The sequence below is a fragment of the Benincasa hispida genome, chromosome 1 (genome assembly GCF_027475165.1).
Source record: "Benincasa hispida cultivar pf3 chromosome 1, pf3_genome.v1.1, whole genome shotgun sequence".
Lineage (NCBI taxonomy): Eukaryota > Viridiplantae > Streptophyta > Magnoliopsida > Cucurbitales > Cucurbitaceae > Benincasa > Benincasa hispida.
In genome coordinates, this window is record NC_143478.1 from 14,855,427 (window position 1) to 14,870,790 (window position 15,364).

Genomic DNA, 15,364 nt, shown 5'->3' on the forward strand with positions numbered 1-15,364 from the left:
AGAAATCATAGAATTCAGTAAGGAGTCATTTGCTTCGTGGGACATCTTAGATTCCCATGGATTGGACATCTAGATTATCACGTTTGTTTTGCAATACTGTATAGAGATTCCTGGGCATTCTAGGATGCCTTTACTGAGGACATCTTGAGATTTTTGGACGCCTTCTTGAAACATGAGTTTTCCACATTCTCGTGCTAAGGGCAACCCTATTTTAGTTTTTTGTCCTTTATTTTATATATATATATATATATTCACTCTTCTTTATGGGCATTATATAATTAAATTAAATATTATTGACCATATATATCACCCATTTTTGGTTATATCGTACTTGTTATTAATTATTAACATTTTAGTAAGATATTCAAATTTAAATTTTAAATTGATATTTATTTTATAAAGAAGAACTTAAATTATTAAGTATTACTTTGTTGAGAAAAATAACCTATAAAAATATTTTTAAATTATATTAATTAATAAAAATAAATCTATTATATAAATTCAAAATATATTAAATTAATTATAACTTAGAGTCCGTTTGAATTAACTTGAGAAAAATTATTTTGTCAATAAATTTATTTTTATTTAAACACTTTTGACAAAAGAAAGGTTGAAAATACACTTCAAAAGTTATTTTAAGTGGTTGCCACTTTAATTTTTTTTCAAATGACTTATTTTTTAAATTAAACACTTAAAAATACATTCCAAACACAGCCTTGTTAAATAGTCGTAAAACATTCTTGGAACATTATGTAAATTTAAGATATTTTTTTAGTATGAATCATATGAAATAAACACAATTATCAAAATATATCTATATATTTAGAAAAAAAATATTCTTACAAAACAAACATAGTTATCTAAGATACCAGATATATACCTATAATTTTGAACATCTAACGAGTATGTGCATTCTCCAAAAACAAACAATCCCCAAATGTATTGGAAACTCATTATCTACCTACTCAATCTCTATAAATACCAAACTCATTGGATGCCAAGTTTCATTAATATCATAGAAAAAAAAAATTATGTCAATTTTTAACCTAACACTATTTTTTTCAATATATAACCCTTGACATTTTTAGGGTAAAAATTTTGAAGTTTTGATATATAAATAAATTTTTATATACATATATTTATGATTTATATTGTAGCATTTTAAACCTAAATATTTGTAGGTTTTCTAGTTGGTGGAACAAATGGCCAGCTAGAAAGAAAGAAGAAAAAGAAAAAAGTGGATAAAATCCTAACAAAATAAAAAGGGGTTCTTTCGCTTTGCCAAATGATCTGTAAAGCTACAAAAAGAGAGGATGAGAATTGATATTGCTTTTTTATTGCCATTTAAAAGTAGTATTTTTTTTCTTTCAATTTTATTGAAATGTCAAATATCTTGCCGCCCCACCCCACATGCCACACAAATAACGTATAACCCTAATTTTCTACATCAATAAGTAGCATATATAATTAATGTGTAGAAAAAAAAAAACCATTTTAGTTCTATTTTATAATATATTGTAATTAGCGTGTTCTTCTCGAGAAGTCGGAGATTCGATTATCCATTCATATAACTGTTGTAAAATATCATGTCAAGGAAATCATTCTAATGACATAAACATTGAACTTCATTCAAAATCAATTGAATGTATGGTAGTAGAAGCTCTTTCATTTTCTTTTAAAGATTGTATCTTTTTAAAGATGGTAAGATCTCTTTATCTTTTTAATGTAGAATCATCAACATGTCTCTTCAAAATATCGTCTCTTTGGATTCACCATTTTTTATTAGGATCCTTTTCTTTTTACCTAATACTCATTCGGGCTTCATGAACTCTAATACCGTATTAAATAAATATAAGTTTCATCTCAAAATTAATTGGTAATATAAGAGTAGTCGATATATGATCTTTTGAAGCTCGTGAAGTCTCTCCTTATCTTTTATTTGGGATCTTCAACACTTGAGAATCAAATATACTTTTATTTTTTTTATATTTTCGTCATTTTAAAATTAAGTCGACTGTAAATCTTTAATTAATTTGTCAAATTTGAGCACAATTCAACTAATTAAGACATATGTATTTAATGATAAAAAATTTCGAGGGATCCACCTACTAGCATTGAACAAAAAAGATAGTCTCTAGTTAATTTAATAAGAAATATATGTGGGTTTTCTACTAAAACTACATAATATACCCCTTCATACATACATATATATATTGCTAATACAAAATGTATTATCAGGTTGAAAGTTAGATATTTTATTCCCTTTATGTTGTAAAAAATAATAATAATAACAACTTTTTATATCTTAAAAAATTGCAATTTACTTAACATGATTTTTTTTTTAAATGTGTGACTGTGTATATTTGTGAACCATATGAATTGGCATTATCATGGAATCAAGTAGAACTTAGAAGAGGCTTTAGTCAACTTTTTAATCATTCAATTATCATTGTTCCTATATATATATTTTGAAAAAACATGAACGAGAACTTAGGACCCAAGTCTGCTGTGTTTTTATGGACACAGGGCTCGGCCGAAAGTGGGATTTCCACTGAAAATACACCTCATCTTTGCAAACAATTTCCATTTTGCCATTGTTTTGTTTTTTTTTTCTTAATTAGACTAGGAATGCTTAGTGACAACCTCTCAATTGTCACCGCCTGGCTTCTCTTGCTATCACGGTAGCACCTAGTGTGGTCAGTACCAATCGTGTCGAAGCAGCTTGACCGATAGGGAGAGGAGCGAAGCAGTTCGATCGAGCAGTTCATGTCCTCCACACCTCAACCCTTTGGATGAACTAATGCGAATGGGTGTAAGCCTCACTACTCGGAAACACCCAGTGCTGATCACACTGAGAGACACGAAAGCATAAACTCCACTGTTTTATTTGTCTCTGTTGTCTTCTCCAGTAGAAAAAATCGCATGGTGGATTTTCTTTTAAGTTATTTTTATTTAAATCCTTTTGATAAAAATCATTTAAAATAAATTTTGAAAAGTATTTATTTTGAGTGGTTGTTGAAGAATTATTTTTTTAAGATAACTTATTATCAATATTTAATCTTCGATTAAACCAAATACAACCTTAATTTTTTTTTAATTTCTTTTAAGAAAAAGAAAACTTTGAAATTCAAAGTTTTACTTGCTATTATAAATTCAAAGGGTTTGTTTGAAATAAATCTCAAAAGCATCTTTGATAACACATTTAGTATTAGTTTTTTATTTTTGAAAATTAAATTTATAAACAATATTTTTACTTATAAATTTCTTGTTTTGTTATACACTTACTAATTATATATTTAAAAAGCAAGCTAAATTTTAAAAATAAAAAAAAACATTTTAAAATTTTATTTTTATTTTTTGAAGTTCGACTCATAATTTAAAATATTTCTTAACTAAAGTAAAAATCGTGGTAAGAAAATAAAGAAAACAAACATAAATTTCAAAAATTAAAACTAAAACTTAAAACATAAAATGTATCAAACAGTGTGCCTAAATATTTATATGTACTTAAAAAGTTTCAAAAGTAATTTTAGAATGTTTTAAACCTAAGTAGTGAAACCCTCGTTTTTGGTCTCTAAATTTTCATGAAAAGAACAATTTAATCCATCAACTTTAAAGTTTTAATGATTTAGAAGTTATACTTTTAATTTGTAATAATGTAGTCTCTCAACTTTAGTATGTCATGGTTCAGTCGTATTACTTTCAAATTTTTAACAATTTAGTCCCTATTACAAAAATTATTGCTAAGACTCAATGACATAATAAGTGACAACCCAATATGTTTATTAGCCACAAAGTTTAATAATAAAAGCTAATATTTAATTATCAAAATGAACATAATTCAACTAGCTAGTTTAGTGTTTGAATTATCTAGCTCGAAGTCACAGTTTCAATTCCCCTACTCTACATATTGTCAAAAATACAAATTGATATTTAATTTTAATGAAAATTTTATGGTAGGAATTGTCTTATTACAAATTTGAAAATACAAAAACTAAATCATTATATACTAAAATTTAAGATCTAAAAAGTGACAGTATAGGGTTAAATCAGTAATAATCAAAGTTTGAGGGACTAAATAGTTAGGACCAAAATTAATTTCTCTTTTAACCCAACTAAATTGATTATTCAATCTCATTTTAAAAGAAAGTGATGCTTTACAACTACGCTGCTTTTTCCTTTGAGAAAAAAAAGAAAAAGAAAAAGAAAAAGAAAAAGGATTTTCGTTTGATATCTCCATAAAAACCATCCATTAATGATTTTCTTCTGCATTCTCTCTCTGCAATGTCTCGTTCAACAATGGAGAAGAAGCTCCGTACGGCGAAAAAAGCATGGAAGAAACTAACTAAATCATTACAATCCAAATTCCACGCGCTCCATATCTCCAAATCCATCAACACAGCCACGCGCCGTCTCACCTCCGCCGTTCAAAGGTCCCTCCGCCTGCTAATTCCCTCCAAATTTCGCCGCCGCCTTCTCAGCCCTAAATCATCCCCTTCCCCATATTACCGTCGCAATCAAAATCAAAATCAAAACCAAATTCTCCACCAATACGATCAACACCTTCACAATCCAAACAACTTCGCCGCAATCCACATCGACGAGCTCTTCGCAGAGCTGCCGGAGCCAATTGCTAAGCGCTCCGGCGGTGAAATTACAGAGACGAGCAGAGGAAAAGAAGTAATGAAAGAGGAGAAGGATGAAGAGACGAGTGTTTATAGCATTGAAGATGCTTGGAAAATCGTAGTGGCTTCGTCGCCGCATCTACGGCCGGTGGATGAACGAGCGGAGGAGTTCATAAGAAAATTCCGGCGAGAGATTATTCTTGAGAAGGAGAAATCGCTTCTGGAATTTGAACAGATGTTGGCTCGCAGTGCCGCTTGATGTTTGTGAATTCGTTTGGATTATACATAATTCATAATTATGGATCTTGATTTTCTTTTTTACAGGTAAGAAATTATTTTATTTTATTTTATTTATTTTTAAACAGTGTGGCTTGAATGTAAAGTGTATAGAAGATATACTGTTGAAGGGGTTTTTTCGGCTTGTTTTGTGATCTCCAAAATTTTGATGTGGAGATATATTCTGATGTATTTTCTGAATTTCTGGTTTTAATTTTATGCTAAGTTATAGTCTTTTAATAATATTTCAAGTACTTAATTTCAAAAATGTTTAATAACTACTCAAAAGTTATTTTGAAACCTATTCAAACCTTATTTTTTAAACTATTTTTATCAAAAAGATTTAAATAAAAATGACTTTTTTTTAAAAACATTTTTTTCTTCTAGTCAATTTAAGCATATACCTAGTTTATGTAGCTTAAGTTTTTTTTGGAAATCATTGGGTCTATTAAAGTGAAATTTTGTAAGATATAGTCTCCCAGTGGAGAAAGATCTTGCTAAGAATTACGTTAGAACAATAAATTATTCAAACACCAATGGTACATTTTTAAACTATATTGTACTTGTAGGTGAAGCGCTTACATGCATTAGAGCTAACTTTGAATTTAGGTCATGTTTACGGAAGGTGTGTCGCAATAAATGAAAGGTAATTTGAGAAGTGGGATCCATTTTTTACCTTTGTTAGTATTTACCAGCATTCTACATTAAGATAACAACAAGCGTGAGGTGATCAATTGAATTGCATCCGAAAATTATGTTGTATTTATAGTTATGGTTATGGTTATGCTTACCATTATTGTTACTAATTCAGAGAAAAAAACTATGAATCTTGACCCAATTATTGTTACCGTTACATTACGGTTTGACTCTTATACTTAAAGATAACCATAATAGTAACAATAAATTTGACAAAATTCTTAATTTTAGGTAAATACGATCAGAAGCGATCTAATTATTTTTGCGATGGGGGTCTATTACGATTGATCGCTCAATGAAATTCAATTATAATTATAACAATTTTTATTATGAATTGGTAAACGTGGTCTTAGTTCAATTTGTTAAGATATATACAAACCTAATAACTTAATTGGATTAAGCTAAATTGGTACCTTTCATTGTTTCAAAAACATTTCATCAACAAAGTTATTGCAAATTCACACTACATAGATCACTAAAATATGGTATGAACTGAATAACATCTTAATTTAAACAATCATATAATTTGTCCACGTAGTTATAAAAATATTTGAAATTATCTATATGTAATTTACTTAAATATGAAAATAGAAACTCCCGCTTAAACAAAAAAAAAAAAAAAAAAAAAGAAAAAAAAAGAAAAAAAACACCAAACGAAAATAAATAAAACGTTAACTTGGCCAATATTTTGTAATTAGAATTGATCTGTGATAATTGATATCCACTCTTTTATTTGTCAAAAATGTATTACCTTATTTTTGTGATTGGTGCTTTTAAAAAACTAATATTTTACCATATATTAAATTGACATAAAAAATTATTTTTTTTAACAAGTTCTTCAAACAATTGCTTATCAACACGTAAAATTTATACACATTAAGAAAAAAAATCATTGTTAATATTTAGAAGTAGAAGTAGAAGTAGAAGTACACCTATAGAGTTGATCAAAGAAGATCTTCATGGGTCTGCGTACGTGGTGAGACACAGAGGCAAAGAATAAGCCTTTACTTGCAATACCAACTTTGTAATGGAACCGATAGGTTGGAGCAAGCAAGAATCACATGCATATTCCTCAATATTTTGAAATGTCGGAGATGTTCAAATTCTCTCCATGGGATGTCGTTGAATAAAATATTATCGGCGAGTTTTGGTAACCATTTGTCTTTTTATTTTTATTTTTTGAAAATTAAACATACAAATATTCCTACCACCGATATTTTTTGCTTTGTTGTCTACTTTTTATTCTGCCTTGATTATTAGTGTACAAGAAAGACATATGTATATGTTCAGTTACATAGGAGTTAGAAAGTAACTAAAGTTAATATACAATGGTTAAAACCAACTAACATGTAACTAACTCTAATTAATAATCCCGTCAAGATGGAGTTGGGAAAGTTTACAACACCCATCTTGGATAACAATGGAAGAAAAGAAGATGGCAAAAGCGGCTTAGTAAGCACATCGACAAGCTACAGACAAAATTGAATGGGCATCAATTTAACGGTGCTTTTAATAACAAATCACAAATAAAATGAAAATCTAATTCATGAATGTGCTTCGTGTGCTCATGATGAAGGAAATCTAAACTTAGAGATCCTGTGAGCGGAAGCGGATCGTTCTAAATCCCATTGAGAAAGAACATAAACAATTACAGTCTAAATGGGACGATTATGCATAAACAGAAAATTACAAAATACTTATTTAAAAGACTGAACAAAGGATAGGGTATGCAAACCTTTGAATAACCTTTCTTCAAGTATCCCTCGATCATTCAACAAATCGTTCAACAGTACGAACTTGAACGCAACGATCAGAACTCGATCTCAACGAACGTCTGAATGAACCCCGATCCCAATCGAGTCTAACTCGATCCTCAAACGGAACTAGAACACCACCACAATGGTTACCTTGGTATTCTCGGTATGAGAATCCAGGAGTTGTGGGCTCTATATGATTTTGGATTGAGGAAAGCAAGAGGTAGACGATCGAGTAAGTGAGAGATGTATGAAGTCTATCGTATAGACTTTACTAATCGATCATTTAGAAAGAAGCAACCTATCGTATGGACTTTGATACTCGATCATTGAGCAACAAGTCAACGAGTAACTATCATATAATAAACTCAGTACTCGATCGTGTATGCTTTCTATGTTATCGTTTAGTAAAATATTTTTACTTGATAGCCTTTTTGTGAGATTATTCCAAATGAATCATCAACTGAATTTTGGAAAACCATTTTTCTTTTATCTCACAGTTACCATAAAACTTTCAATACCTCCCACTCAATTCGATTATTAGAGAAAACTAATAATTAATTATCATATAATTAATATATTATAAATAAATATAATAACCAACTTATCATATTATATTTATAACCTATAGTTTTAATATTTTATCATATGAAACATATAAACTATAGTTCTTTTTCTATGTTATGGTATTTAATTAATTATATTTATATTAATTCCTCCCATTAATGTATCTAATACATCATATCAATTATATCACATATAATTTAATTAATTTAATTATATCACATATATTTAAACTTCCTCTTGTTAATTTGAAGACTTCAAACTAACCTAAAATCTGATTCTCAACTTGAACCTATTGAGCTACCAAGAGAACCTTATGGATCTGTAGCTTGAAGCTCCAATAGTACATGAATAACTGACTAAACTCTTTAATCACGAGATCCATCATCCGTTAACTGTTTGTCACTCCAGTAAAGACTAACAGTTGCACTTTTCACACTACAGATATATTTCGGTATCCATTGGATATAACCAGTCAACAGTGCAATGACTATTCATAAATCGTTCGTAAGTACAGTTGGGCCAATTTATCGTTTTGCCCCTATAGTTACATCTAACTCCTTAAGTACCACTGATTTCTTTAATGAACAATAAGTCATAGTCCTACCATGATTGAGTCCTCTCTTCCAAAGAGAGGGTGTGGCCACTATGTTCAAGACCTGGAATTAGCCTTTAAGGGAGCAATTTATCTACTTACCCCTACTTCGAGGAAGGAATGAATTCTGTCTTGTGTAGTTGAGTTCCCAGCTCCCCAATCAGACGAATCCCCAAAATGGTAGTCTTGTTGAGTTGGCAATCTGGCCACTCTCACCTATATAAATCAAAGGTTCACCCTCATAAGCAGGAGTTCCCAACTCACTCGAGATTAAGGTCATGTCACCTATGATCATCATAGTGAAATGTAAGTCTCAATTATCAACGGCGTTATATAAAGAGACTAATTATTTCGTGGTTCGGTCTTATACATACTCTCTGTATAGGATACCCCACTCACATGTCTCCACATGAATGGTCAGGATTAGACCATTTATAGCATTACAACACTTGTAACATCTACAAAGTGGGTCATATTCGTAGTGTCACCATGATAAGATATCCCTCCTTTATCCTTATACTACAGACCAATTAGGTTATTACTTAAGGCATGATCCACTTGTATGTCTCCACACACATACTTAAGTTACATGAAATAACCATTTATCTTAGTTTATTGGATTTGAGTAAATATTTATAAAATAACATTTATTTTATTAATTAACAATATATTTACAGAGGTGTTTACAAACTACGAGATCATTAGAAGAATTAGGGCATCAATCCCAAGACATGAAACATCAAATTGGATGCAATGTGAATAGCAACATCATTGATCATAGAAGATAAAAAAAGAGTTGCATTGGAGAGACTTGAAAATCAGAAATCAATTGATTAAATCAAATGAACTCTTGGTCGTGGCAGCCAAAGCACGATATTTTGCCTCAACAAACGATCGAGACATTGTGCTTTGTTTCTTTGCTTCCCAAGAAACAAGAGATTCTTCAAAAGAAAAAAAAAAAAAAAAACCAATAGTAGATTTGTGTGAATCTAGGTAAGAAGCCCAATCTGCATCAAAGGATGCTTTAAACTAGAAAGAAGAAGAAGCTTGCAAGAACATTCCCTGTCTAGTAGAAGACTTCAATTACCTTAACAAAGTGTGACCAACATTTAGATGAGAATACCTCGATTATTTAGCAACAAATTGTCTAAGTTTATAAATAGCAAAATTTACATCTGGAAGAGTGATAGTCAAGTACAAAATCTTTCTAATCAACCGACAATACAAACTTGGATCATCTAATAATCAGCCCTCATCACTATTCATCTTTACATTAGGATCCATTGGAACGAAAGACAGGTTAGAAGCTAAAAAACCAGAATCTTCTAACAAATGCAGTGTATAATTTTGTTGAGACAAGAAGATTCCCTTTGCTGATCGAGCAATCTCCAATCTTAGAAAAAATTGCAAAGAACCTAAGTCCTTCAGTTTCAAAACATCATTAAAATGTTTTTTCAAGAGATTAATCTCATTAATAGAAGCTCCAGTAATGATAATATCATCAATCGTAGACGAACAACACAATGAATGAATGACCAGAGCCACAAACAAAAAGTGAATAATCACTTTTAGATTGTTTGAAACCAAGCTGTAGAAGAGAATGGGAAAATTTATCAAATTACTATCTGGATACTTGTTTCAAACCATAGATGGATTTGTGAAGTTTACAAACAAATTTCTTCCCCTTAGGTATAACATGATCATGTTATATCCTAAAGGAAGATCCATATATACTTCTTCTATAAGGTCACCATGCAAAACGTATTATTTACATCCAAATGTACCAAAGTCCAACTCAAAGAAACAACCACTATTAACAAAACTTTGACAGTTACTAGTTTAGCAAGTGGAGAGAAGGTTTCAAAATAGTCCAGGCCTTCTTGTTGAGTATATCCTTTGGCAACTAATCGAATCTTGTACCTTTAAATAGTACCATCGGCCTTGAATTTAACTTTATAAATCCATTTGCAACCAATCGAATGTTTACCTGCCAGAAGAGATATAATAGATCAAGTATTATTGGTTTCCATAGCCTTCAACTCATCTTTCATTACTAGACATCAATGCTTATAAAGAGCAGCTTGATGATAAAAATCAGGCTCAAAAGTGGACGAAAGTGTTAAAGAAAAATGTTTATAAGAAGAAGAAAGTTTATCATACACCAAATATTTGTGTAAGGGAAACTTTAATGTCAAATGAATTAAACGTTGGGACTGTAAAAGGCTGGAATGAAAATCTTTCAAGTATGATGAAGGCTTAACAAGTCAAGTAGACCATCTAGGAGTTGGAGGAAGAACTAAATTTGTGGAAGAAGGAATAATCAACTCATCGGACACAACATCATTGACAACATTGTAATCCGAAGGCAAAATATTAGGAGTACATGAATCAATCTCAAACAAAATAAGTTGTGGTTGAACTGTAGTTTCACTTGAAGCTAGTTGAATCCCAGTGGAAGCGTGTGATTACATTCTTCAATTTCTTGAACAAATTAAAAGTACAAATAATCAAGAAAAAGGTTAAGCAACATACCTTTGTCAATCCATAATTGCAACAAAATCTCCTCCTCGAATGGGTAGTCTTCTCCTCGAAATCTTCCTTTTCCGCAAAATTTTTCTTGCTATGACTTTGGCAAAGGTCGGGCTTGTGGGAACCGCTCTTGAAAGATGAAGGGAAATGGGGGAAGAAGAATTTTTTGAAAACCCTTCTCTAAAAATTGGGAGAATTCTCTGCAAAATGACTGTAGAGATTATGTTGTAGAGAGTAGAGAGTTTGAAGTGAGTTCCACGAGGGTTCCCTAGCTAGGGCCCTATTTATAGATGGTCACTTCTAATCCTATTAGAATAATCCCTTTGTAGATATTTCAAAATAAATATTCAATAATATCTAATAAAAAGTATCTTCCCATTTAATATATCATATTAAGAGATTCAAAATATTAAAATCATATTTAAATATTTATTTTCTGCATTTTCTCTTTAATTTGAATCTCATTCAAATTAATTTATTAATTAATTGAATCATATTCAAATAAATTAATTCTCCCATTATCAACTTAATTTAAATCTTATTCAAATTAAATAATTTATTTATTTATATGGATCTTATCCACATAAATAGTGAATTATTCGAATCATATTCATATAAATTAATTCTCCATATTATAAAATTATAATTTGAATCTCATCCAAATAAACTTTATAATGAAATATATATTTAATTATATCCAATACAATTATTATTTTTCTCATAAATTTGAACATTTCAAAATTTTTCTTTCAACATATTTGATCCTTATTAGTCCGTGGTGAGCTAGCAATAGATTATAAGCTTCAATGATACGATATTAATTAATTAAACTCTTTAATTAAATTAATATTTCATTCATTAACTACAGAGAAAACCATTATAGACTCATAGTTGAATTCTTATGCACTGTGGGACAAGTTGTGTCCATGGATATAATCAATATAAGCAAGTCGATCATTCACAAGTTGTTCATAATTACAATTGGATCGAATGACTATTTTACCCCTGTAATTACCTCTTTTTCTCAAGTACCACTGGTTCCTCTAATGAACAATTTGTTTATGATCCAACCATAAACCAAGTCCAACTCGGACCAGTGAGAGGGTGGGACCTCTTGTTCAGGATCCAAAACTAGCACTTAAGGGAACTACTCATTTATTTACCTTATGTCGGAAGGAGTGAATTTCATCTTGTGAATTTATGTTCTCAGCTTCCCATTTAGTCAAGTCCTCAAAATGATAGACTTATTGAGTCAACAATTTGGGCCACTTTCCCCGTACAAATTAAAGGACCGACCTCACAGATAGGAGTTCATAAATCACTCAAGATTAAGATCGAGTCATACATGATCATCCTATGAAATATTAATCTCATCAATTAACGGATTTACAAAGAGAGATTAAATATTTCGCGGTCCGGTCTTATAAAAACTCTTTGTATAGGATACCGTCACTCACATGTCTCCACATAAACGATCTGGATCAAACCAATTGTAACTATTACAAAGTGGATCGTATCCATAGTATCACTAGAATAGGGTGACTATTACAAAGTGGGACTTCATGCAATAATTAAATTAATCAACTAATAAATTACGAGGCTTTAAGGCACAAATCTCAACATCACCAACAAGTTTTGAACTTTAGTTTCATCAGCAGCTAAAAAAGCCAAAGGCTCGGCCTCATTCAAACAACCAATTGCATTCTCATGTATTATTGTAACGAGAGTTCCACCAAAAGTAGCAGAGAAATCAAAAGATGAAAGATGAACAAGATCAAGATTCAAATCAGCTACATGGTCTTATTGAGTGATCTTATGAAAAAGGTAAACTATTTCATGTAACACAACATCCCTTGAAAAGAAAAGGAAAAAAAAAATTATTTTCAATGTCATAAAGCCTATAACCTTTCATACTAGGAGGATACCGATGAAAACAGGTGGAATGGCACGAGGATGAAACTTGGATCTATTGGCAGAAAGTGTGAAAGTAGAACAGGGGCAACCAAACACTCAAAGGTGTTGTCTTTTTAGCCTTGAATCACAAATTAATTAATTAATATTTTGATGATAACAAACCTTCTTTTATTCATTAATGATTTGAGTATTTTTAAGTGTCCATTGCGTAAAGCTCAAAATAATGGTTCCAACGCAATTTGAATCACCTAAATCGGACCTCAAACGAAGAAGATATGGCCGAAACAAACTTAATAGAAAAATCCCGAGCTGATGACGTGGCAGAATTTTTCTCATCAAAATGAATTAATTGAAATGTGCCACTTGGAGCAATAGAGAAGTGATACATAGTGGACTTTTGATTTTTAAATTGGTTTTAAAAAGAAAATGAATTTAATTTATCGGTTAGTTTTAGATACATGGTGGACATTTGTTTTTTGTTGGGTTTTAAAAGATATATATTATTATATTTGTTTAATGGTTAGTTGAGTTTAAATCTTCACCATTCAATTTTCTTTTACTAATATCCAATGGCCCAAATTAAATTTGGATTTCACTATCCTCCTTCTCTATTTAAACACATCTTCTTCGAAAAATTAACACAATAATTTTACATTAATTTTCAATCCATAACTCAAAGCCACCATTGTTATTCTTTCTCTCTAAGTTTTAATTTTCTTCTTTTCATCTAATTCCTTAGAGAGATCTTACGTATTGTGAGGATTGATTTGTTGTGAGTAAAAGCTTGTAAATCTACTATTCAAAAGTGTTTTTCTCATATTGTTCTTCATTTCCAAATTCATTGTAAGAGTTGCTCTTTATCCCTAAAAAGAGTGGTTGTAACGGTTTGATCTTCAACTGTAAAAGGGATCGGGGACATTCTTGCTCCTAGGAAAAAGAACATTATAGTGGTTCGACTCTAAGTTGTGGAAAGAGTCAAGTTCGTAATGACATACCCCAGAGGAGCTTAGGAAGTGGATGTAGGCCAGTTGAGTCGAACCACTATAAAATTCACGGTGTCAATTTATCTATCCCTCTCCTATTTAATTTTGTAATTAATTTATTAATATATTTCATTGCTATAGTTTTTCTTGTATTTGTTTATGTCAATTAATTGATCTTTTTGAATTGAATATATTTGTATAAAATTTTTGTTTAAATTACTAATTAACAAAAGTTATTCACTAGTTTAAATAAACCTTATTCACCCCTCTAGGGTTGCCATACTAATCTTACAATTGATATTTGCTCTTGTTTGTAATAATAATAATAAAAAAAATCATTTTTGATTTATACCCATTGTTCGAGTTTTTCACTCCAACAATTGGTATCAGAGCGAGGTCCCTCTTGTTTTTAACCAAAATTCTTATTAAGAGTTATTTCATTTGACACTTATCAAGAGTTATTTCATTTGACACTTATTGTTGAGTTATTTACCTAAGAGTAAGAGGTTTCTCTTTTGATAAAATTATTTTTGAAATATTGTTTTGATACTTGAAATATCTTATTAATTTTTTGAAAAATTACTAAAAAACTTAATTGATAGAGCTTATGACGACTTTAAATAGTGATTGTGTTGATAGACCTCCTTTCTTTGATGGTATTAGAAATTATGATGTTTGGAGAAATACAATGAAAACTTTTGTGCTTTCTTTAGATTTTAACATTTTGATGTTTGTGAGCATGATTTGTCAAAATTAGAATTAAGTAATGAGTTGCTTACCTTTAATGCTAAAGCCATGAATATCATATATTGTGCATTGGATAGACAAATATGTGATAAAATTTTATATTTTAATTATGCATATGATATTATGGACTTTCTTGATAATATGTTTAGTATAGAAAATTTTCCTTGTACTACTATTGATTTATTTGATGTGAAGGAGAATAAAAATTCCCAAAATCAAGGAAAAATTCTTAAAGTAAAGAAAAAAAACATGATGGATCCTCGTTGTGCTTAATGACTCATTCAGATAATGATTCTAGAAATGAAATTGATAAAAATGAGGTATTTCAAAAATCTCCAACTTATGATGAATTACATGATGTATTTGAAAGCACAATATGATCTTGAAAAAAGTTAACTCTAAATATTTAAAATTATCAAAGAAATATGAGGTCTTAATTATTGAGAATAAAAGTTTGATGGATGAAAATGCTTGCATGTTAAATGGAGCTAATGATATATTATTGCCTAATAACATTGATGTTTTGTTGTGTTGAGAAAAATGTATTGAATGATATACTTGATAAAGAGAATAATGAGCTCAAATCTTTATAATGTTATTTGAAAATTGAATTGAATGATTTGAGAGATGAAAATGAGAAAATTAGATCTTGTTCTTTAGAGCTAAAAGATGAATTGCTAG

General features: G+C 30.0%; 1 protein-coding gene across 1 annotated transcript; it reads left to right on the plus strand.

The window, feature by feature from the left end:
• The first annotated feature begins 4,142 nt into the window (after positions 1-4,142).
• LOC120089795 (cotton fiber protein) lies at positions 4,143-5,144 on the plus strand. The gene has a single exon (XM_039047195.2). It carries the CDS (start codon positions 4,285-4,287, stop codon positions 4,882-4,884), a length of 600 nt encoding a protein of 199 aa, XP_038903123.1. The 5' UTR covers positions 4,143-4,284; the 3' UTR covers positions 4,885-5,144.
• The last annotated feature ends 10,220 nt before the right edge of the window (positions 5,145-15,364 follow it).

Bases quoted from the DNA above. Each gene is read 5' to 3' on its own strand.
- LOC120089795 (XM_039047195.2), top strand. From the start codon at position 4,285: ATGTCTCGTTCAACAATGGAGAAGAAGCTCCGTACGGCGAAAAAAGCA.